The sequence below is a fragment of the Miniopterus natalensis genome, chromosome 11 (assembly GCF_054644295.1).
Source record: "Miniopterus natalensis isolate mMinNat1 chromosome 11, mMinNat1.hap1, whole genome shotgun sequence".
Classification (NCBI taxonomy): Eukaryota; Metazoa; Chordata; class Mammalia; order Chiroptera; family Miniopteridae; genus Miniopterus; species Miniopterus natalensis.
Window position 1 is genome coordinate 51,025,332 of NC_142091.1, and position 22,269 is coordinate 51,047,600.

At 51.8% G+C, this 22,269-nt stretch overlaps 2 protein-coding genes across 5 annotated transcripts in view; both read right to left on the reverse strand.

The window, feature by feature from the left end:
* Nucleotides 1–6,061, reverse strand: part of ABCC8 (ATP binding cassette subfamily C member 8) — a 62,459-nt gene extending 56,398 nt beyond the window's left edge. For all 4 annotated transcript variants that reach the window (XM_087822264.1, XM_087822263.1, XM_087822262.1 and 1 more), the window contains exons 1-3: nucleotides 5,914–6,061; nucleotides 4,547–4,688; nucleotides 261–382 (exon numbers count right to left, since the gene is read on the reverse strand). In XM_087822264.1, coding sequence (XP_087678390.1) covers nucleotides 261–382; nucleotides 4,547–4,688; nucleotides 5,914–6,061 — 412 coding nt within the window. The remainder of the gene's footprint in view (nucleotides 1–260; nucleotides 383–4,546; nucleotides 4,689–5,913) is intronic.
* A 10,428-nt stretch (nucleotides 6,062–16,489) lies between these two features.
* USH1C (USH1 protein network component harmonin) overlaps nucleotides 16,490–22,269 on the reverse strand; it is a 32,433-nt gene continuing 26,653 nt past the window's right edge. The window contains exons 22-26 of the mRNA XM_087822270.1: nucleotides 22,104–22,157; nucleotides 21,700–21,799; nucleotides 20,618–20,724; nucleotides 19,181–19,236; nucleotides 16,490–16,985 (exon numbers count right to left, since the gene is read on the reverse strand). Coding sequence (XP_087678396.1) covers nucleotides 16,973–16,985; nucleotides 19,181–19,236; nucleotides 20,618–20,724; nucleotides 21,700–21,799; nucleotides 22,104–22,157 — 330 coding nt within the window. The 3' untranslated portion in view covers nucleotides 16,490–16,972. The remainder of the gene's footprint in view (nucleotides 16,986–19,180; nucleotides 19,237–20,617; nucleotides 20,725–21,699; nucleotides 21,800–22,103; nucleotides 22,158–22,269) is intronic.

Consider the following 22,269-nt stretch of genomic DNA (forward strand, 5'->3'; position numbering starts at 1 on the left):
CACTCTTGTCAGAAGCCTCTTGTCACTGCCATCACTCTCTACCACTTACCCAGCTTTATTTCTTCATAGCATCATCACTATCTGTTTATTTACTGTCTTTGCCTGTCTGTAAGCGCCACGATGGCAGGGTTTTTTTCTTCCCCACTTCTGAACGTCTAGCACTTAGAAGAGTGCCTGGCACATGGTTAGTCCTCAGTAAACATGAACTGACAGAATGAATGGAGGTACCTGTCCCTCCCCGGCCCCTTTACCCCCCCTACCGATCAGCAGCTTGGGGAAGTTGGAGGTCTCGATGTTGTGATAGTAGACCACGGAAGTGACAGCAGCCATGAACGCCATCCCAGCCGGCATGTACAGGTGAAGATGGCGGGATTCTGTCACCCTGAGATGGGGGCAAGAGAGAGAGACAGATAGACAGACAGGATGTGGATATGCTGAGTGCCCCAACAGAGCAGCCCAGGCCTCGGGCTTAGGGCTCAGCACACAGTGGGGCCCCCAGGACACATGCACAGCTCCACACCATATGTTGACAGCTCTGCCCAGTGCATACCCCAAATGTGCCTGTTAACTAAAGGTCCTAGGAGGCCACAGGGAGATGCTACGAAGGCTTGGTGTTCAGTCTTTGGAATTCATGGCCTTCTCTCCCGGGGTTCATGCTCACAGACCCTGGCAGAGGGAAGCCAGCCTCAGCAGTTACAGCTGCAAAGGCTCTGGCCTGGAACCACTTTTCTGAGAGTGAGCACAGCTGGGTCTCTGTCCTCGGGGTTCTCTGGGCAGTACAGGAGCCTACATACCACAGCTCTCTTAGTGGCAGCCCCATTTAACATGAACAGCATAAGTCAGCATTGGTACTCCTCCCAGGTAGTGTAGTAATAACATCGATAGTCAATATTTATTGAGCATTTACTGTGTACTGGGCACTGTTCTAAGCACTTCGTGTATGTTAACTCATTTCATCTTCATAAAAGTCCATGAAGTTGGTACTCTTAGCCTCCTAATTTTACAGTTGAGAAAACTGAGGCATAGAAAGGTTAAGTAACAAGGCCAAGGTCACTGTTTTTGTTCCCTCCCTTAGGCTGGGGATGAAGGCAGCCAATACCAGCTCATCCCCACTTTAACTCACAGAGGCCTTGGTGGGTGGGCTCTGGTCTGGTGATAAGACCCATAGGGAGCCAGAGCTGTCTCCCAGACCCGAGGCCTCCCCAGGACTGGTGAGAAGGCTCACCTCACTTGGTCCTGATCATGTCCTTCCAAGGCTCTCTCCTATAGATAGCAAGACCCACAGCCAGCACCAAAGGTCAGTGATGTGACCTCAAACCATTCTTCTAGCACTGCCCAGACTGCTCTTTCTACAGAAGCCATGTTGGGATCCCCTCTGTTGCTAGAAGGCCTTCTCTAGTCTTCCGCCTTGGTGCTGCTCTTGCTCGCACTGCTCCCTCTATACAGCATGCCGAGGGTCTCCACCCTCGACAACTGACAGTAGGGAGTGGGCGACAAGCTCAGAGCTGACTGACCAGACAGTCTAAGGAAGTGATACTGCAGATGAACAGAAGGGTGAGAGCGCAAAGGAGCTGGTGGACAAAGGAGCTTCATGGAGGAGGTGGCACCGGACTGGGCTTTGAAGGATGAACAGGAGTTCGGCAGAGAAGGAGAAGGGAACATGAGCAGAGCCATGTTGGAACCCGAAGTGGTCTGGTGGGACTAGGGCATAAGTAGAGAGGCAGGGTGAGCTGTTCACCAAATAGCATGCTCCTCTCCTTCCATGCTGAAAGAACTACAAGTCTGCTCCAACAGCAGTGTACTCAGGCCCAGGGAATGGATGGTGATTGGTGCAAGCAGCCATGCAATTCCATAACTGTTTGCCAGTGAGTGCTCTAAGCGTGGTCATATCACCCAATTCTGGCCAATGAGATATAAAGGAAAGCCTGCAGAGGATATCTGCATAAGGAAGAGGCATGTGGGGGAGTCTGACCCCTTCTGTCCTTGCCTGAGTGATACCCGCAGCTGGGCAGCCGTTTTGTGACCACAAGGGAAGATATAGCAGGCACACAGAGGATGGTGTATGAAGATGGGGAGAGCTTGAGTCCCTGATGCCATCACTAAGTCACCAAGCCAACTAAAAAAGGCAACCTTCAGATTTCTTGTTAAATGAGATGGGGTAAATGTCAGTATTCTTTAATCCTTGATTAGTGGATATTTTCAGCAAAATACTGATATGAGGGGTATAAGACAATCAGTCACTACTGGGGATAGTGAGAGCAACCAACACTCTGCCCAGGGGGCTTCAGAACTCCTGCCTCTGTACTCCTTGAAATAATTTTGGAAAACCATATACTTTCTCACACAATTTTAAAGTGACATCTAGAATGTTGCATCATTAAGTTTAAATAAATTTTTTTTTGCAATAGAAGGTGGAAATGATAAACATTTTATAAGATGATATAAGATGAGGAATAACCATAATTGAAAAAAAAATTCATGACATGATTTTATAAAGTAGGTTTCAGAGGCTTTCCTGAATAATATACACGAAATTATGTAAGAAATTAGGTAAAATTTTTTACATACGGGCTTTATGCAGTGTATGGTGGTCTCGGAAAACATTCTACTTATATATTTTTAAAAGTGCTTCCTCATTAACCCATACTGCTCTCTCTGGTTGTCCTGAACCCATTACACACAGAAATAATACCCAAAGGAAGACAGGAAGCCCTGCAGGTTAAGGATGCCTCGATTAATCACTAAATGAGGCTTACCTTAAATTAAAGTCAGATTTGAAGACCACTGCTTTAACCAGCCCCCACCCCACCTGCTCCCTAGACTTCCAGGCATGTCTGCAAACCCAAGCCAGGGTGGACTGGCGGTGCCCCAGGGCAGGGACTGTGGCTTTTCCTCTTGTCTGCTCCTTTCTAATGCTCTTCCCCCAAGCTTGCTTGTTCAGGGGTTTGGGGTCACAGGGGGAGGCCAGCAAAGACCAGCAAGTGCCCAGTTCAGGAGCTGACCTGCCTGCTGGGGAGGAGATGGCGGTTTGCACTGAGCTGGAGAGGTTTGGGATACAGGTTTAGCCCACAGAGGAGGGGCTGCTGGACAGCCAAAGGCAGACATTCTCGACCTGATTCATTCTAGTCTCCCACATTCTGGGGATATGCTGTCTGCCCAGGGCACTGCCACTCCTTGCTTGGCACCCTGTTTGTGCTCTCATTTTACCCTCCATGGCCCTGTGAGGCAGGCAAGGCAGGGACTGTGGTGCCCGTTTCATAATAATGAGAGACTGGGTGGTGTGTCCAAAGTCCCTCAGCTGGTATGCACATAGCAGAAGCGCTAGCAGAAGACCCAGGCCTACCTTCTCCATGGGCAGAGTGTCTTCCTCTCCGTCACCGCTAATTATAACCCAGTGTGTATTTCTGGCCTGAAGGCTCACAAGGCATCCCTCCCCTATCTAGCATTTGTGTGCTTTGAAAGGGGTGTTGGCGACTTGTCACCTATTAGTTATGTGGCAGTATGCATTCTGATCTTCTTGCTGGTCTGGGGACTTTGATAATCAGGAGGAGCCCCAAGGCAAGCAGTTACAGAGATTACAGCCGAAGCCAGGTTGCAGGGACGTTGAGGGTGGGAGTGTTTGGGGAGGTGGGGGGTCCCATCCTCCTGCCATCCAGATGCAGGAGCCAGGGCTGGCAGAAGTGGAGTCTGGGCACAGTCTGATTCCATCTCAGAGGGGTTGGACCTCAGATATTTAAACCAAATACCCCTACTCATCAACACTCCTCACCCAGGCAGTTGCCGAGTCCTGCTTACTTTTCTATTCTTCCTTAGTGACAGGGCTGAGTCACCTCCTCCTCTTCTACATCCCCAACTGCTGACATACCCTTTTCAGCTGCTGTCATTTCTCACCTAGACTACTGCCATCACTTCTTAAGTGCAGTTTCTACCTCCAGGCTTTCCCTGGTTCCAAACCTGCCTGGACACCCCCTAGGGTTCTCACCTAAAAGTGCCAAGCTGGTCACACTCAGCCTCCATCGCTCCCCTCCCTCACCTGCTGGCTTCATGCTTCAGCCTCGTGCACTTCTCCCACCCTACCCGCTTTTCTAGGTGGTGCCTTTGTTCCTACAGGCACGGAGAGCTGACTGTGAGGACGATGGGTGCCAGGCTGAGGACCTGGGCCATTATATACAATTGGAAACCAAGGAAAGATCTTAAGCAAGAATGCTTTTCCCCCAAGAAGGTAACTCCAGCAGCTTGTAGAAGAGGCTGGGTATCTTCCACGAAGTTGGGGCACTCTAATAGGCTCTAGGATTATTTCACTGGGTTGTGGCATGCACACCTGGGTTCCCTCCACCCTACTTCACTGAGAGCAGGCACTGGGGCTCACTTGTGTTCAGTGCCTGGCACAGAGAGCCTGGCACATGGGACATGTTGCATAAACAGTTGCTGGATTTATTAGCAAAGGATACTGGCTCATGGGATGCAGGTAAGCTGGGGTCTCCCTGAGCCTTTCAGGAAACACCCTGGAGCAGATCCATTCTCCTGAGTTCTCAGAGTGACTTACCCATCAGACAGGATGCCCTCCGCGATCTCACACACCAGGACAAAGAGCAGCATGAAGGTCAGGATCCAGCGCAGGTTGTGCCCAGGGAAGTGGAGCCACGTGCTGTGGTGGATGTGTACCTTGGAGCTCTGGCTGCCCCATCCTGCAAGGAGAGCCAGGAAGAGGTGGGAAGCCTGGTGAACAGGGAGGAAGGTGCACCAACCCCAGGAAGGTGCTCAGGCATTGGGTCCACCATGGGGGTGAGGAGCGTACCCCTTTGTACACCTGTGCATGAGGATGCCGGAGTCTAGAACACACAAACTAAATATGCAAACATGATGCCTGGACCCACCCAGGCCCACCTATGCAGGTACTCATTTTATGTACTGATCTCTTGTATGACAAGTTATCACATAAATAAACCATTTGGTTGAGAACAGAAGTGTAAATGCTGGTATAATTTTTTATACACATATGAGCATATGTTGCATATGCTTCCTTCTTGTTTCTGTTTGTTTTTGTCAATAACCAGCAGCTCTGCTTCTGCAGCATCCTGCTCTTTTTAATTTTGTTACAATATTTTCTTTCTTCTCAAAAGCTATATATTAATTTTAAGATTTGCTTTTTTTTCTTAGAGTGAATTAACACTTTTTGGGGAGACAGGGGACACCCTATGAGTTGGCAAAGATGGCCAGCTTGGGAAATTCAAGGTCTTGAGGAAGGATGAGGGGAACCCTGTGAATGGGCACGCATGATTATCAGGGCAGTGGCGCCCAACTTTGCAGCGAGCTTTCAAGCAGGGGCGCTGGGGGCCTCTGGCGTCCAAAGTCAGGGGCTGTTTGGCACAGAGCCGGAGAAGTTGCGCTCGGGAGACAACGCGCCCAGGTGAGGCGGCAGAGGAGGCGATCCCAGCCCCTCGCTCTCTCTCGGCTCTCCCCGTCCAGGCCCAGTGGGTCCTTGGGGCTGTCAGAGACGCACAGGGGTTTGCAGGGCCTCCAGCCCGCCTGCGAGGCGCAGGCTGCCCTTCTCCTGGGCCCAGCCGCGGCTGGCAGGGAGGGTGCCTTGGGGAGGGGTGACCCGGCTCGCTGCAGCCAGAGCCCTCCAGACCTTTCCAGTTTGTGCAGAAACCTCTGTTCTCCCTTTTCTCCATCGCATCTCGGGCCCTGAGGTGGCAAAACTTGGCAGTCCCCTGGGTCAGGAGCGTCCGCCGCGTTCGAGGCCGGTTTGGGGGCGCCCCGGGGAGCGAGGGGACGTGCAGTTGCGCGAGCGCGGGGACCTCGGGAGGGGGACTCGCGGCGGTCGCGGGGCGGGAAGGGGCCAGGTGCGGAGCGCGGCGTCCCCTGCTCCTCCCCCCTCCCCGCGCCCCCCCGCCGCCCACGCGCGCTCACCGATGAAGAGGATGGGGAAGGTGATGAAGAGCAGGAAGACGTGCGGCACCACGTTGAGCGCGTCCACGAAGCAGCCGTTGTTGAGGACGCCCTGGTCCACCCGGTAGGCGGCCGAGTGGTTCTCGCTGCCGCAGAAGGCCAGGGGCATGGCGGCGCGGGCGGGCGCGGGCTCCGCTGCGGCTGGCTCCACGCGCCTCCGCGCCTGTGTCCCCGGCGGCTCAGCTGCCCGGCCCGGCCGCCAGGCCCCCGCCCCCCACCCGCGGGCCCCGCCCCGCCCCGCCGCTCTCCCGCTCCCCGCAACCTCGCTCGCGCTGCTCCGCTCTCCGCGGGGCCCGGGGGGCGGCCGGGAGCCCGACCAGCCGGGCCAGGCTGGGCCCGCGGTTCAGCCGCTGCGGCCGCGCGGCGCGCCCAGAAGTGCCCGGGGACGCCCGGTGAGCGCCCCCCGCGCGTGCGCTTGGCGAGGGGGCCCGCAGCTCGGGTGGGTGGGCAAGCTCAAGTCTGGGTGGAAGAGTGGGGCGTGCAGAAGCGAGGCGGAGGGTCCGCGTGGGTCTCGAGTGGGAGCGTTCGGGGTCTCGAGTGGGAGCTCACCTGCGCAGGGCGCCAGCAGGTGTAGTTAGATCGGAGGGTCCTTGCGGGGACAGAGTGGCGCAAGTCCCCACCCCATACGGAAAAGAAAAGCAGTGAACATTACCTGGGTTGGGGTGGGGGGCTTGGAATATTTTTAAAAGGGGTCCCAGACGCGGGGCACTCATGGGTGCTTAATGGTGTATCCAGCGCTTTCACAAACAGGATCTCCCAACACTTTTGCTAAGTACAAGTTGTAATCTCACCTCCCACAACCCCTTTTCTGATGAGAAAACTGAGGTTCAGGGAGGTTATATGAGTAACCGAAGGTTTCGCTGCCAACAAGTGGGGAAGCATAATTTGAACTCAGCTCTTCAGATTCCCACCGCACCTCCCCATCTTCCTAAGGCGTGCATCTAATACACTGAAACCTCCCCAGCGACTGGCAGGTGAATGGGTACATTGGACCGTGGCCCAAAGCTGAAAAAGAAGCTGCTGGTGGAGTTGTATACAGTGAAAGCAATTGGAGGCAGTCAGGATGGACGGAAAGAGAGAAAGTCGCCCTAGGCTGTATTCTTAATCTGATCCGGACAGGTTTAAGGAGTTAAAGAACCTGGTAAAATTATAGACAATGCTATGTATTCCCGCAGGTTTTAGAGAGATTCTCACAGGTTTATGGCCAAAAAAGTTTATGTCTTATGAAGAAAGAAAAGCAAACGGGATTGTAGGTTAGCTTTTAGAAGAATTTCCTGAGTTCTCAGGAGGAGCTAGGGGACACCAAGGGAAGCTCTTTTCCCTGTGAGCTTCTCTGAGCCTGTCCTGAAGCTGCTTTGATGTCGGAGCCTTGTAAGGACATTGTCAGGCAAGGTCTCAGCTCTGCCTCAGGCCCTGGAAGCCACCAGGGCAGGACCAGGCACCAGGGCAGAAGGCAGGTGGGTTTGGGTGAATAGCTTGGGGAGGGCAGGTGCTCAGGGTCCCAAGGTCTCAGACAGTCTTTGACTTTGGGGAATCTCTCTGAAGCTGAAAGATATTGCCTGCAGCATCAGCCAAAACAGCGAATATTTGGTGGCGGTAAATGTTTAGCACTAGCGGCAGGAATTAATTAATCTGGGTGAATGCCGGCTCTGAAAAGGCAGCTGCTGAATCCATGTAGCCAAGTGAGCAAAGCTTATGAGATAATGTTGGGGGGAAAGGAGGAAACAAAATTGTATTTCCTATGATTATAGCCATATTAAATATGGATGTTTGAATGCAAGCCTGAGGGGGAAGCTCAGACCTGCAAATGGCTATTGCATTAGGGTGGTGGGCAGTGGGCAGTTTTATGTTACCTGCCATTGCTGTGCTTGTGATTGCTGTTACCATTTTCTTTCTGTAAAAATGAGACAACTGAGGTTCAGAGTGATGAGACGATCACCTAACAATATATTTTTTTTAGATCCAAGTTTTTTTCCAAACTTTCTACAGTGTTGCCATTTTGTTTTTGTAGTTACGCTTTCAGTTTTTCACACTTTCTGCAATGGTATTTTTCCTTTTAGTATTAACAGTATATGTATTTTTAAATAACAAGCCCCCAACATCTGCCACTACTAGTTGTGCGGTGTTGGACAAGTCACCGTTCTGTGCTTCACTTTCCTCCTTTCTAAATGGGAAGATAGTAATACCGACCCCAGAGGATTAAAATGAGATCACGGATTTAAATATGCTCTGTAAGCCAGGGAGATGGTTCAGTCTACTTCATCCCCTGGGACCCCTAATCATTGAAGGTTACCTAGTGGCTCATCCCTTCCTTGGCACTCAGCATGCAGTTCCTGGCACAACCCACACACTTGCCTCTTCCAGGCCATTTGAAATAAACAAAAAGCCGAATCCAGCCCAAGCTGGACCCAAGTGTAAAGGACTATTAAGGATCCTCAGCTGGGACTAAGAGAACATTAGGTCTGGGGCCTGGAGTGGGGCACTGTGTTGGTCATCTTTAGCACAAACCCACTGTGTGACTGTGGGAAAATGTCACTCTTCCCTACACTGAGCTTTATAGTAAAGATGCCCATCACACTGCCCACCGTGTGGCTGCAGAGTTATTTGAAAGTGTGGAGTCAGGTGCATAAAGGGGCATTAGTGTGGATTGTAATCTTGGAAACAACCCAAATGCTCATCAGTAAGGGGATGGGTAAAACAAGACAAAACAAACCAAGTAACGTAGTGTTATTCATACTGGGGATGCTGTGAGGCAAGTACAGATAATAGAGTTACATATATAGACATGGAAAGATGTCCCAGGCATGGATGTGGAGCAACCTGTGCTGCAGGAAACCATTTATTTCTACAACAGAAATAGACATGGAGCTCCAAATGTCTCTATGGGGAGGCGCTGGGTCTCATGTTTTCCCACCTCCAGCGACGCCTTCTAGCTTCTGAACACAGCCTGCTGGAGGAAGGGCAGGCTCAAGGAGCTTGCTCAGAGCAGGGGTATTTATTCCCCTGGAGAATTCCCAGCCTTCCTCCCTGCAGGATGGAAAACCCGACCCGGGTTTCTGGGAGCCGGATTCTCCTCACTCACTGGCCCACTGGGTGGGTGTGGCCTAAGGCAGGGCCCCTCCCGTCCTTTGTCAGGCAAGGGGGGGGGGGTGCAGAGCTTCATAAAAGTCTCTTCCAGCTCTGATGTTTGGGCTTGAGTGCCCTGTCTCTGTCTGGCTGATCAGGTGTGTGTCAATGATTAAGTCTGAGAAGGTCATTCGGATGATACTGATGACACGATAGGGTGGGGTGATATTCCAAGAAATTAACTCTTTTAGTAACCCCAATCAGTAGTGGGTTAGTTAAAAACAAAAACAAAAAATCATGATATTATCCATACTGTGGAATACTGTGCAATAAATACAGAGAATAAAGTAGGTCCATCTGTACTCAGAAAAGCTGTCTCCTCCCCTCCCCTCCCCTCATCCCTCTTTCAGGCAGCTGATTGAAGCTATGGTCAGGTAGAAAGCCGACAATTGCTGTTTCAAAGTGTGTCCTTGGGGGGACTTAGAAGACTATTAAGCCACTAAAAAAGTGGATTGAGTTATAGACAAAATGTCACGGCTGGAATCGGGAGGGAAGAGTGATTTTCCCTTTCATGTCCGTCCTGCCTATGCCAGGAGGCAGGGAGAAGGAGAAGGTGTTGAGAGCAGGGACCTGCGCCCAGCCTCCCTGCCAGCCTGCTGTGTGTGTATGTGTGGGGAGGTGGGGTGGGGTGGGAGGCCAGGGATAGTCACCCAGCAAGCAAAAAGCTGTACATTGTGCCAGAAAATCCACACACGGGCTATTTTGAAGAAAGGTTTCCTTACCCCAAGGCAGGGCCACCAGACTGGCAGAGGCAAGGGACTCTCTGCCATGCTTGCATGGGTGGATGATGTAGGAACAAGATGCACCTTTCCAGTATCCTGGCACCACATAACTGGGGAGGTAGGGAAAGAACTTCCAGAAAGCCCAGTGTTAATGTTTTCTGCCAGTGTGGTGGAATGGGGGCTTGAAATAGAAATTAAAGTTCTTAAAAAAAAAAAAAAAAGAAATTAAAGTTCTTGTTCTTGCTCATTTAAGTTTTGGTCCAAGATCATTCTTACTGCAATAACATAACTCAGAAGGCGATTCCATGCATGACCTGGATGCTCTACACACTTGAGGCCACGCAGCCTCCCGTTTCATCCCCAAAAGATCCAGCTCCCCAGCCCATCAATGAAAAACAGAGGCTTTGCTGAACTCTTCAAGGGGAGGTGGAAGGTTGTAATTTTCACACATCACAGCAGAAACTTAGTAAAATCCCCCCATTTCTCTACCCTCAATGGCCTTCTCCCTCATGTGTTATTATGTATCTCCACTGCCTTGCTTCCATACAGCCTCTTTTTAAAAACATGCCCTTTATTCCCCAGAGCTATTCAGCATTTGCATCAGTTTGCACAGGCACTCAGGGTTTCTCAAGCATGTCTGTTTCCTTCCCAAGCTGCTGACCATCCTCAAATCTGCTCTCTTCCTGGACAGATAAATGGGGGAGTGGGAAGAGATTTTCTCCCTTTTGTTTCACCAACATTTGTTGAATGCTTAGTATGTGCAACACACTTTCCCTGTTTTGAACCTCAGAGTAACTGCTGAGTGGTTACTATTAGAGAAAACTGAGGCTCAGAGGAGTTAGATCTCCCAAGGTCACACAGCTGGGAATGGGTAGAGAAAGGACTCAAAGCCAGTTAGGCCTGGCTCCAAAGCCTGTGCTGTTAACCCTTCCCAAAGGGATGCTGGGCATACTGAGGACTTTTCTGCCTCCGAGATGCTCCTGAGAAGGCTGAGAAGGGAGTGCAGGCCCTGAAGAACAGACCTTTGGGGAAACGTGCATATCTGTGCATTTTGAAAGTCCAAGTCACAGCATCTGACACTGGCATCAGCCAGGAGGCCAGATGGGAGCACTTGAGTGAGGGAGCTCTGCTGACAGGGGCCTCACACTGTGGGTAAAGCAGCCACACAAATTACCCTGTGGTGATTTGCTTTGGAAAGAACTCCCATTAGCGACAGAGGGAAATGTGAACTGTATAGGAACCATTCATGATCTGGCCCGGCACTGTGGGATCCCCTTAGGTGTGCTGACCTACCCCTTTCCCCACCTGGGCCTACACTGCAGGAGAACCTCCATGTGGGCTCAGCTAAAGAGCATGCCTCTCTCTGGCACAGCCTGACTGCTGACAGCTGTCTCAGCTGTCTGGGCCTGGAGGGCCCTGCCAGAGCTGGGGCTGAGGCCAGGGAAGATAGGGTGCTCCTGAAAAACCTGCCTTTGCCCCCAGTTCCTGTCCCCTGAGCAGAGGCTGCCTGGACCCACACTCTATGCCGGGGAACTTTAGGTCCCAGAACTACCCGACGAGCCGACCAGCCATGACCTTGGGCAGGTCAATCTCCCTGATCCTATACCACAAAGGAGGAAGAAGGGTCCCTCCCTCCTGGATCATGTGAGTGAGAAAGCCTGGCTCACAGTTCACCTCATGTCTGGCTTTTTATTTCCAGATCAGCTGAGGGCTTCTTGCCTGAAATCCTAAGGCATTTATTGATTTTTGTCCGGTTTTATTGAGATATAACTGACATATAGCATTGTATAAGTTTAAGATGTACAACATAATGCTTTGATATGTGTGTGTATTGGGAAATGATTGCCACAATAAGTTTAGTTACATCCATCACCTCACCTATTTACAATTTTTTTCTTGTCATCAGAACTTTTAAGATCTACTCTTTTAGCAACTTTCAAATATACAATAAAGTATTCTTAACTATATTCACCATGCTGCACATAATATCCCCAGAACTTATTTATCTTATAACTGAAAGTTTATATCTTTCTACTCCCTTTACCCATTTCCCTTCTCGACTCCCCTTCTAAGCCCCCCATCCTCCTGCCTCAGGCAACCACCAGTTTGCTCTCTGTTTCTATGACTTCGGCTGTTTTAGATTCCACATGAGACTATATGGCATCTGTCTCTGTCTGACTTATTTCACTTAGCATAGTGCCCTCAGGGTTCATCCACGTTGTCGCAAATAGCAGGATTTCCTTCTTTTTATAGCTGAATACTATTCCACTTCATGCCACATTTTCCTACCCACTCATGCATCGGTGGACACTTAGGTTGTTTCCATGTCTTGACTATTGTAAATAATGCTGCAACACTTACTGATTTTCAGTAATTAATTGAGCTCCTATCTAAAACATAAGTGGACAAGACCAAAGTTCCAAGCCCTTTGTTGCATTATCTGGCTAGACTGTCATCTCCCTTTACGACAGGTGGCATAAGGCAGAGAGGAAAACTCACTTGCCCAAGGTCCCCCAGCAAACTAAGTAGCAGAGCCTGGGAGCTTCCTCTTGAGAAACCGGTTGGCTGGGGCAGGGGTGGGGTAAATGAGGAAGGCAAAAAGAGAGTGGGAGCAAGGTGGGTGGCCTTGTCTGCAAGTGGTGTCTGGAGAGCAAGCCCAGGTCCTTATTTAGACTTGCTGCTTGAGTATACGCGCCTATACGAAATGCATTTAGCTGACTTCCTTGCGCACTGGTGCAAACTCGGTGCATAAATGGGGCTAAGTGTGGGTAGCCTGCAACTATGATTCGGAGGGGGTGGAGGGAAGGAGACCCCTTTGGTGCTTGGGCAAAGAAAGACCTCTCCACCCGGGTAAGCTGAAACCTGGAAGGAAGGGAGGGAGGGATAATTGGGGGTGAGAGAGACAGAGACGGTGGGAGACTCATAGCCACTACCTAACACTTACCTGTTTGAAGGAAACATTCCTGAAGTACTCCCCTGATGCCCATGTAGAGTTCAACGTCTATTTTTAGATAAAATGAGTACAATAAAAATTCAAATAGGTAATTATATTCAATATCAAGCTTTTGAATAGCCAGTCTGCTCTTGAGAAGATAATTAATTAATGAAGTGGGTGGTCTGGGGCTGGGGCGAAGGACAGAACTTGGAGTTTGTCAGGAAGAGTGAGCCCCATGGTTTGGAGAAAAGCATCCCTTTTTCCATTGGGGCTGGAGAATCCAAATCAAATGCCTCCACTGGTCAGGTGGTGGACTTTATATGTCAGGCTGAGGGTTTCGACTTTGTCGTGAGGACAGCATGGGAGGCGTTGAAGAGTTTTAAGGAGAGCCAGGTGGTGGCTGCTTTACTCTGTAGCATGAAGGACACAATGGAGCAGAGAGAAGATAGGTGCAGAGAGAAGGTGTTTTATGGCTGGAGTTTTCCCTGCTGCTCCTGAAAGCATAGTCCACATGCTGTTTCTTTCTCATCTGCTTGAAGCAGCATAGCATGGGGGTTATGCTGTGGATTCTTGGAGCCACCCTGCCTGGGTCTACGTCCTGGCTCTTCCACGTACTGTCTATTTAACTCAGGCATTTACTTAAGTCTTGGTGCATCAGTTTCCTCGATGAACATAACATCATTGTCTCTCTCTTAGTAATGTCTTGAAATGATTAAATGTCACTACATGTTTAAGGCTCAGCACAGTGCTTGACACACAGTAAATACCTAGTAGTTAGCAACCTTACTCCTGCCAAGGCCAGTGAGTGGGGTCCTGGGCTGCAACCTCCAGGCCCCAGGAGGACAGCTGTGGCAGGGCCTCTGGCCCTCTGCCCTCTCCCTGTGTCAGCCCCCACCTGCCTTTCCCAGGGGGCTGTGCCTGGCCTTCCAGTTCTCACAGAGCATGGCCAGCCTGGGCCCCAGGGACTTGGGAAGGATCACTGCAAGGGCAGGAGAGAAAAGGGCTTTCAGCTCTGAAAACAGATTTTTATCCAAATCTCAGGCTTGGGAATTAGGTTGGAATTGGATGAAAACCAGCTTCCTAGCCCCGCGCAGGCCTAGAGGGGTGTCTCTGAAGCAGGGAGACCATATGCCCAGCCCTTGCACTCTGACTTCCAGATGCAGAGGTGAGAGGCTCAAGGCCAACTCAGCAAACCCAGGGACTAGCTATGGGAAACAAGTTCAATGAGATAAAATGCTAAAAGTTCAGAGTCAAAGGGCACCTTGAATTCCCAGCCTTTTTCGGTTTTGTTTCCACAGTGCAATAGAAATGGTAGCTCTGCCACCAAGTTAGGGGGACACTGGATAAGTCACCCCCTCCTTGGCCTCAATTTTCCTGAATACCCAAGGATGGGAGTTCAGTTCAAAGGTATCAAGTAGGGCTCATCTTGTGGGGCAGGTTTGATCAGTAGTTAGTGGCCACCTGTTTGGCTGGTTAGAGAGAGCTCTGAGATTAAAGCAGTGATGTCTGCCACGCGTGTGGGAGCCAATGGGTGGTGCATGGGCAGCCCTTTGCCTGGATGGGTCTTAGTCCTGAATACTCAGTCTTGGCACTGAAGTGGATTCCCAGGTCTGGCCCAGTGCCCCTAGTGGACTCTCGTCTCAGCAGTGCCTCTGAAGGTCCCCACCGAAGGTCAAAAACTGCTTTAGGCCCTCGATACACATTCTCTAGGCTGTTCCACTTCTTACCTGGTTATTGCCAATGTCTGCTGGGGAGAGCTGTGTACCTTGGGTTCAACATGGGACAACTGTCCAATACATGAGAATTGATGTCCTTGATGCTAGTGAAGAGGCAGTCAGGCTTCATAAAAAAAAAAGCTGAAGCCCATTGCAGGCCACACACCCTGCCAGCGCTAGGCAACGTCATGGCTCAGGACTTATGCCACCCACATCCCAGCCTCCCCTATTCCCTCTTCCCACCCTGAGCAGGGGCACACTTTCCCTGCCCCTCTGCTCTAACCAGGGGCTCCAAGCCCTCTTTATTGTCTCATTTATCAGCACTGATAAACTCATTCACTCTGAGGTGCCAAGAACTAAGAATAGCTGTAGATAACTTCAAACGGTGAAATTCTCAGCATCCACAAGCAGGAGGCCTCAGCTGCAGTGCTTGTGAATCCCAAGAGCAGGTACCATCGCCGAGCAGAAGAATGTTAGTTGTTCTTCAACTACGGGGAAAATTGTTCTGCCAGAGGTCTGGAACCTGAGACATTCCAGTGAGGCCTGCCCTGCCCTATACAGACAGCATGTAGTGAGAAGGGTGCGGCCTCTGGAGCCAGAGTGCCTGCGCTTCAAATGCCAGCTCCACTACTTTCTCATGTGACCTAGTGAAAGTCACCTGTCTCTTTGTACCCCAATCTTCTCTAACAAAATGGGGATGGTGATGAGAGTAGTACCTACTTTGTAGAGTTGTTGAGGGGAGAAGGGGAGCTTAGTGCTTAGAACAGTACCTGGCACATAGTGAATGCTAAGTGTTGGCTGTTATCACGAGGTTCCTTGGGCGGCCATGCGTCAATCCCAGTCATTGCAGTTTGAGATGGCAGGCACCAGGGTTCAGCCCAGGTCTAGCACACAGTAGGTAGCAGCAAATATGAGCCCCACCCTCCTTTTACCTTTGTTTTGGAATTGTCTCCACAGCCAAATTAGGAGCTAGATGAGAAAACACAGAGAATTCCTCAGCATGGCTGCTGTCTCTGGGAGCCAGCCGTTAGAAGGTCATTGTGGCTTTGTCTGCACTGGGATCAGAAAGTCCAGTAGATTTTCTCTCTTTCTTCCCCTGCCCTTCCCATTAATCATGACTTGCTGCCCACAATCCCTACTGCCTCAGCAGCCATGTTGGGTGGGACGTGACCCCACCTTTTGGCCACAGCTGATTGGACCTAGGAATGGCCCCTGACCCCAGGGCTGCCCACTCAGGTGAGTTGGCCCAAACATATTCTGCCTTAGGAATTGGGAATTGGAAAATGGAAACTGAGCCAGGTGGTGGTGATGGAGCTAGAGCTGAAAGTCACCTAGAGTTAGGAAAAAGATTATGATGGCCATGTTCAAGCTGAGCCCTGGGGAGGCAGAGGAAGCTGGTGGCAGAGACAGAGGCCTAAACAGACAGAGCTGCTCCTCTGAGACACAGTAAATCAGAACCACTTTCCACTTCTAATTCTCAGGAGGCCTGGGGACACCATGTCTCCTTGGCTTGGCTTTCCATGAGAAGCCCATATTGACATGACCCCACTCTCTTCCCTGGAGCTAGCCTGAGAACGTCTGTGGGCCCTGTAACCAGGAGGGCCTCAGCTTACTCCCTGGCAACCCTGCCTCCTTGGCTCCTCCCATGAGGTTCTGCTGGATGTAATTTCATGGATGGAGTGGACCTCTACACCTCCCTCACTCACATCCTGCCTTGGTGACCTCAGGGGAAGCTGCTGTAGCCATGCTGGGGCACCCCACAGCTTGAGATGACCATCTGGGGCTCCTGCCTTCAGCTATGTTTTCTGGAATTGAGCAAAATCCCTACCACAATGGCCTCATTTCCTGCCACCTTTCTGCTGAGAAGTGGCAGTGCAGCTCAGCCCATCTCCTGCTGCCCCAGCCTTGGCTTCAAGCCAGCCCCTGGCCATTTGATCATGTTCTTCATGTCAGACCCAAATCCCAGCACTGGGTTCTGTTTCTCACTCTTGACTAGGAGCCAAAAGCTTATGGTTTTTATTTGACAGTCTCAAATCTACTGCCCAAATCCACACTCTCTCCTGTGAGCTGGAAAAGAAATCTGTTTATTTTATTGATGAGTTCAGAGTAAGGTTTGTGGCAGCAATCTTAGCAGCAATGACAGCAGGAGTGAGAGCAGAGGGGTGGAGAGAGACCTAAGAGTCAGGTCCTATTGGATTTCAAGGGAGGAGTCTCCCAGGGCTGGGAGAGACCAAATTCACAGGGCCGGAGAGAAGACATGAGAGTTTGGTTCCCAGGGGCCCTTTTCAGAACAGTTGGCTGCTCTCTCCCTCCATATTGGCCTTTGAAGGAATGGCCAGAGGTGCTCCTTACGCAGCACTTCTACAGGGCCAACGGGAGTCTGAAACCTCTGGGTGCTGGCTGTGTTTCCAGGGTTTCTGCAGGCTGGTGTCTCTCAAGGCTGGTTCCAGGCTTTGTGTTCAGAAGGCTGGGTCCAGGGCTCACTGGCTTCTAGGGGTGAATTTGGTTTCTCCTTCTGGACTTCAAAAGAAGGTCCTGTGGGGAAGATGAAACAGACCAGGAGGGTGCAGGCCTTGTGGGTGCACACTCAGCCCCGGGAAGAGCCTGACAACAGGGAGGACTCCTCAGTGGTACAAGGTCCTGCACCCTCTGGCAGCCCCTCTTGGTGTGGGCCCCGAGGAGCTACACACCAGCCATAGCCACAGCACACAGGAGGCCAGGGAGAAAGCAGGAGGGAAACCTGAGATGAGGTAGGAGGGAACCAGAAAGCAGAGGGGCTGGGCTCCCTCACAAAGAGCAGATGACAAGTGACAGAAAACATAGGGCTACTGAAGCCATCCCAGAAACCACGGCATAGCAGGCCAGTGGTCTGAGAGCATAAGGCCCTTATGTTTTGAGAAACTTGTAACAGAAAAGTCATAAGTCCAGGCCTGGGGCAGCCCTAGATGCTGCCAGCTGTGGGCTTTAGACCACACCAAACACCAGTTTCACAGCCACCTGCCAGCTCTGTCCATGGGCACAGCCCTGTCACAGGGTGGGAAACACATCCCAAAGCTGGGCTCCACAGTGTCCCACAGATAAGAATCCGGAGTCACGGGAGAGAGAAGGCACGGAGGACAGCTTGGTCTGAGCAGGGCTCAGGCCACGACAGGTCACAACAGGACATGAACAACCCCAATAGGCCAACCCTGGTTCTTTGGACCAGCCTTAATTGCCTTTTAATTGCCCTGGCTCTGCCCAAGCACGGGCATGGTGGTGCAGGGCTCCCAGAAGGTGGCGCCCCCAAGGAAGGGGAAATCCAGGCTGCGCTTCCTTTGGGCAGCCCGTCATGCCTGGTTTGAAGCACTGTCTGTGTCCAGCAGAGAATGGTGCTCACTGCTCCATCCTGCTCATTGGGGTGCTGCAGGGGACCCGTGGCAGGTCCCAAGGGCTGTGGTGAGTCAGGATGCCCAGGTCCTAAGCATGCTACAAAGCGGGCTCTGCTCAGCTCCCCTGAGCGGGAGGGCCTTTGAGTCCAACACAATCCCAGTATGGCCAACAGCAAGCCTGGGTGGCACTTCAGGGAGGGTGCCTCGTGCGCCCCTCCAGACACCAGTCCAAAGAACCTGCCGACGGCATGGGCAGCAGACGGCCACTGCACGCAGCGCGGACAGACGGGGCCCTGCAGCCCGCCTGCCTATTCACCGTGGGGGGCTGCCAGGCTCCAGCTGCAGGAAGAACCCGTGTCTAAGCACGGGAGCACGGTCTTCAAGGAGCTTTCGGACCGGCTGGGAGTTTTCGGCTGCAGAGGAGGGAAGAGAAGAGCTACATACGCAGAGCGGAGCAGGAAACACAAAACAGGGCTCAGTTATTCCCAGGCAGAGCTCCACCGGACCTCTCCCTTCGCTTGGCTCCTGCCTAGGCCCTGGTTCCAGAATTAGTTGCTACAGGACCTTGATTTCTCTAAGACATACGCAGAACTCAGCAGAGAGGCAGAGAGAGAGAGACAAAGATGGAGACAGAGAAAGACAGAGAAAAATGGATGCAGAGACTCAGAGCCAGGATAGAGAGAAGCCAGCAAAGGAGAGGGTAAGAAAGAAGAGGGAGGGTGATGAAGAGAGAGAAGAGAGGAAGGGGAAAAAGAGGGGCAGGCGGGAGACAGAAAGTGACAGGAAGGATGGGGGGAGACAGAGAGAGGAGGAGATAGAGACCCACACAGGCACAGGGACAGGAACGAAACAGAGAGAAACAGGCACATAGGGAACTGCAGAGAAAGGATGGACACTGGGCCAAGGCTCTTTGGAGATCCTGCAAGTGGGGCCAAAGCCTGTGCTCCTGGCAGCTTGAAGACTCAGCAAGAAGGAAAGCAGTTACCTATCAGGCAGACCTTCCAGAGAATAAAAGACAGACATCTTTAACCTAGCTGATGGTGGTGCAGGGGGTGAAGTTCTGAGTGGGGAATTAGAAGTCCTAAGGCTTTGTACCAACTTCATCATTCACTTGGTCTGAGACCTGAACCTCTCTGGGCCTTAGCTGTCCACATGTAAAGAAGAATTTGGGCAAGATCATCTTGGAGGCAGCTCTGATAATGCTTGAGGACAGTGACTTAGTTCTAGGCTTTCTCTAGCTCGGGTGCTTTCTAGCCATTCCTCCAGGCTGGATGGAGGTTGGGAGTGGGCTGGCAGAAGGCAGCCAAGGTTCTGGAGAAGGAGACAGAGGCGGCAGTGGGCCAGGCTTCCCCCCACACTTACAACTCGTCATCGTATTCTTTTGGGGGGCAGGCAGCAATAACAAGGTCGATCCAGTCCTGTGGGGAGAAGGTGCGTGATTCAGGGGCATGCTCAGGGATTGATGGCGGGTCTGCGTTTGACACTCTGTTCCCATTCCTGGGCACCGCAGCCCAGGGTCAACTGGCTAGGACCTTCTTCCCATGGGAAGGTGTGCCCAGGTTGGGCTGGAGGACCTCCTGGTGGGGATGGGCCTCACTGTGCAGTCCCATGGTCTGGGGAAGCTTCCAGTCTCTGAGGCTTCAAAACCACAGAGGCCAGGGTTGCCAGGCCCTTGAATGACACCAAGTTCCCAAATGCTGATCTGTGGACCAGGCCCAGGCAGCAACCTTGGGATCGTGGACAGAATTTCTTAAAACTCTAGACTCATGGACTTGGCCCCGGGAGATCTGGGGTAGGTCCTGGGAAACAGCATTTTTAACAAGGTCCCTTGGTTATTGTGATGCATAGCCAATTAGGGAATTTCTGGCTTAGCTTCCTGATCCCAACACATGAACCCCCTCAATGGATCACTGCCATCCTTGGCTTATCCATCAGTGCCCATCTTTGGCTTGGGTATATTCAATAAAAGGTATGTGAATTATCACTAGGCCCCTATACCATGCAATAGCTCCTAATATTGAACTGAAATTTCTTCCCAGGACCTCCCTCTATCCAATCCAGTTCTGTTCTAAGAACCACAAAGAACACTTCTGCTCCCTCTACCCTAATGCAGCCCTTCAGGTAATCAAAGACAGTCATCATGTTACCCGTAAGTCTTCTCTTCTCCACATCCCTTCATGTGGGTCCCAGTCCCATCTGGTCAGCTTCCTCGGCTCTGAACTTAATACCCCAGGCTCGGCTGCCTGCATACAGTTGCACAGGTTGTGCATTGCACAACATGAGCGGGCACCATTCACACTGTAGCCGGTAGGAGGGCACCCCCTCGAGTTGTGCAGTGCACAGCCCGGGAGACCTTATGTGGTGACTCTGACCCAGGTGGGTGTCTAATGAGCACAGAGCAGGTTACCATCAGCCCCGCCTCCATTCTGGGTCCTCTACTTCTGTTAATATTTTCTGATAGCCTCAGGCACTCTTTGATTCCTGGTCAGTGTGCACTTAGAGAAGACCTTAAGTTTTTTTCTTGGGTGGGTTGCCTGGTCTTCTGGAGTCTGTATTTGTGTCACCTGCCTTTTGGATTAAAGAACAGGAACTGACATTTATTTTTCTGAATCCCACATTGTCAGATTGAAATCATCGGCTGGATGGGGTATGTGGGCATCACTCAAGAGTTGCCTGGACCCTGGATGCCCACCTGAGATGAGGCACCCTGCTCCCTCTACCCTATAAGGCCTGGCTGCAGAGGCCAGGGTTTGAGGCAAGCAGGCAAAGGAGGGAGGTAGGGAGGAGGTTCACTCTTACCCCTTGATTCCAGGCCTTCTGCAGGGCAGCCTCAGCCTCAGCCAGGGTGTAGTCCGTCACGATTTTGCCATTGATTGCCATGACCTCATCTCCTTTCACAATACCGCCTGCGGGAAGATGAGACTGATTGGCAACTGGGCCATATGTGACATGTGCCTGGTCTAGGGATTGGCTAAGGGGGGGGGGGGGGGTCACTATAGAGCTGCAGAAGCCTGACTCCTGGCTTCTGAAAGCTCACATGGGCTCAGAAAGCATGAGGGGAACAAACCACCAGGCTACTCAAAGGGCACTTCCTTCCCACACCATCCACGTCCTCACCCTGCTCTGTAGATAGGGATACCAGTGATAAATCTTTGTCACCCCAGCTTTTCTACGGGCCTCTGCTATTTCAGAAGGAGGCAGACCTATATCTCCAGGGAAGTTACCAGAAACATGAGCTAGTTCTGCAAGCCATCCCTCTCTGCTCCAGCCCTGCTGGTCACTTCAGGCCCCTGAGCTGGCCAAGCTCTTTCCTGCCTCACATGCTTTTCCACCTGAAACCCTGGCCCTCTCTCTCTTCCTTCTCATCTACATCTGAGATGAAATGTCTCCTCCTCAAAGAGGTCTTCCCTGACCCCCACTCTCTCTTTTTAGTTTCTCACAGTATCCTGGTCTTTTCCTGCATAGCATAGTTCACAGTTTGTAATCATATATCTATTTATTGACTGATGGTCTCTTCCCAGCAGCCCCCTTTCCCTTTGGTGGGTTAGGGGGCCCCTCAGAGCTCCCACAGCTTCCTTCTCCCCTTTGTCAGCCCTTGGCAGACTACACTGTTATTGTCAGTACCTGGAAATTCTGAGCATGTTTTCACCACTGGATGGGGAGCCCCTGGAGGGTAGGGTGTCTGGCTTGGCTGTGTACCCACAGGCCCTGGACCACTGTATGCTCTCAGGCAACATGTGGGACCGGGTGGGCGGATGAACTGGAGGGGTATTCTTAAGCAATTGTCAACCAGTCCAAGTGGGCAGCTGTTGGCTTTCCTGAAGAGCCCTGTATAACCATCACACCATCCTCAAACCAGGACATGGCTGGTCCCCACTCACCATGCCGCTCAGCGGCTCCCCCCTCATAAACAGCCGAGACGACCACCTTGCCGATCGGGGAGTCCACACCACCTTCCAAGGCCAGGTCTAAGGCTCCCTCCTGGTTAGAGGAAAACAGGCTTTAGGGAGCAAGCAGACAGTAGCCTGTGGACACCTGGGTAATGAGCTTCTTGACAGGGCCACACGGAGGACAGGAGAAGTCTTGGGGCTACCAAGCAGGGCCAGGGTTTGGGGGTCGCATCACAGGAGGGGGCACCCTCAGGGGAAGAGAGGAGGATAGTGGGGATCTAGGGGGTCATCTAAGAGTCTCTTGAGAGTAGGAGAAGCAAGGGACCAAGATAGGAGGGGGCAGGGGTAGGGGCAGAGAAGGGTGGTAGTTACCCGACCTCCATGTGCCCAGGTACCTTCTTAATGCGCAGGAGCCGGATATCCTTCCCTAAGATCTGCTCTGGGGTGAACTAGAGGGGAAAAGACAGTGGGGGAGCGTTGAGATTGTCTGAAGGACGAGGGTGGGGAAGGGGTGGGAGGGGAAGCCAGGGACCTGTGGGACATTGGGCCCCACAGAGAACA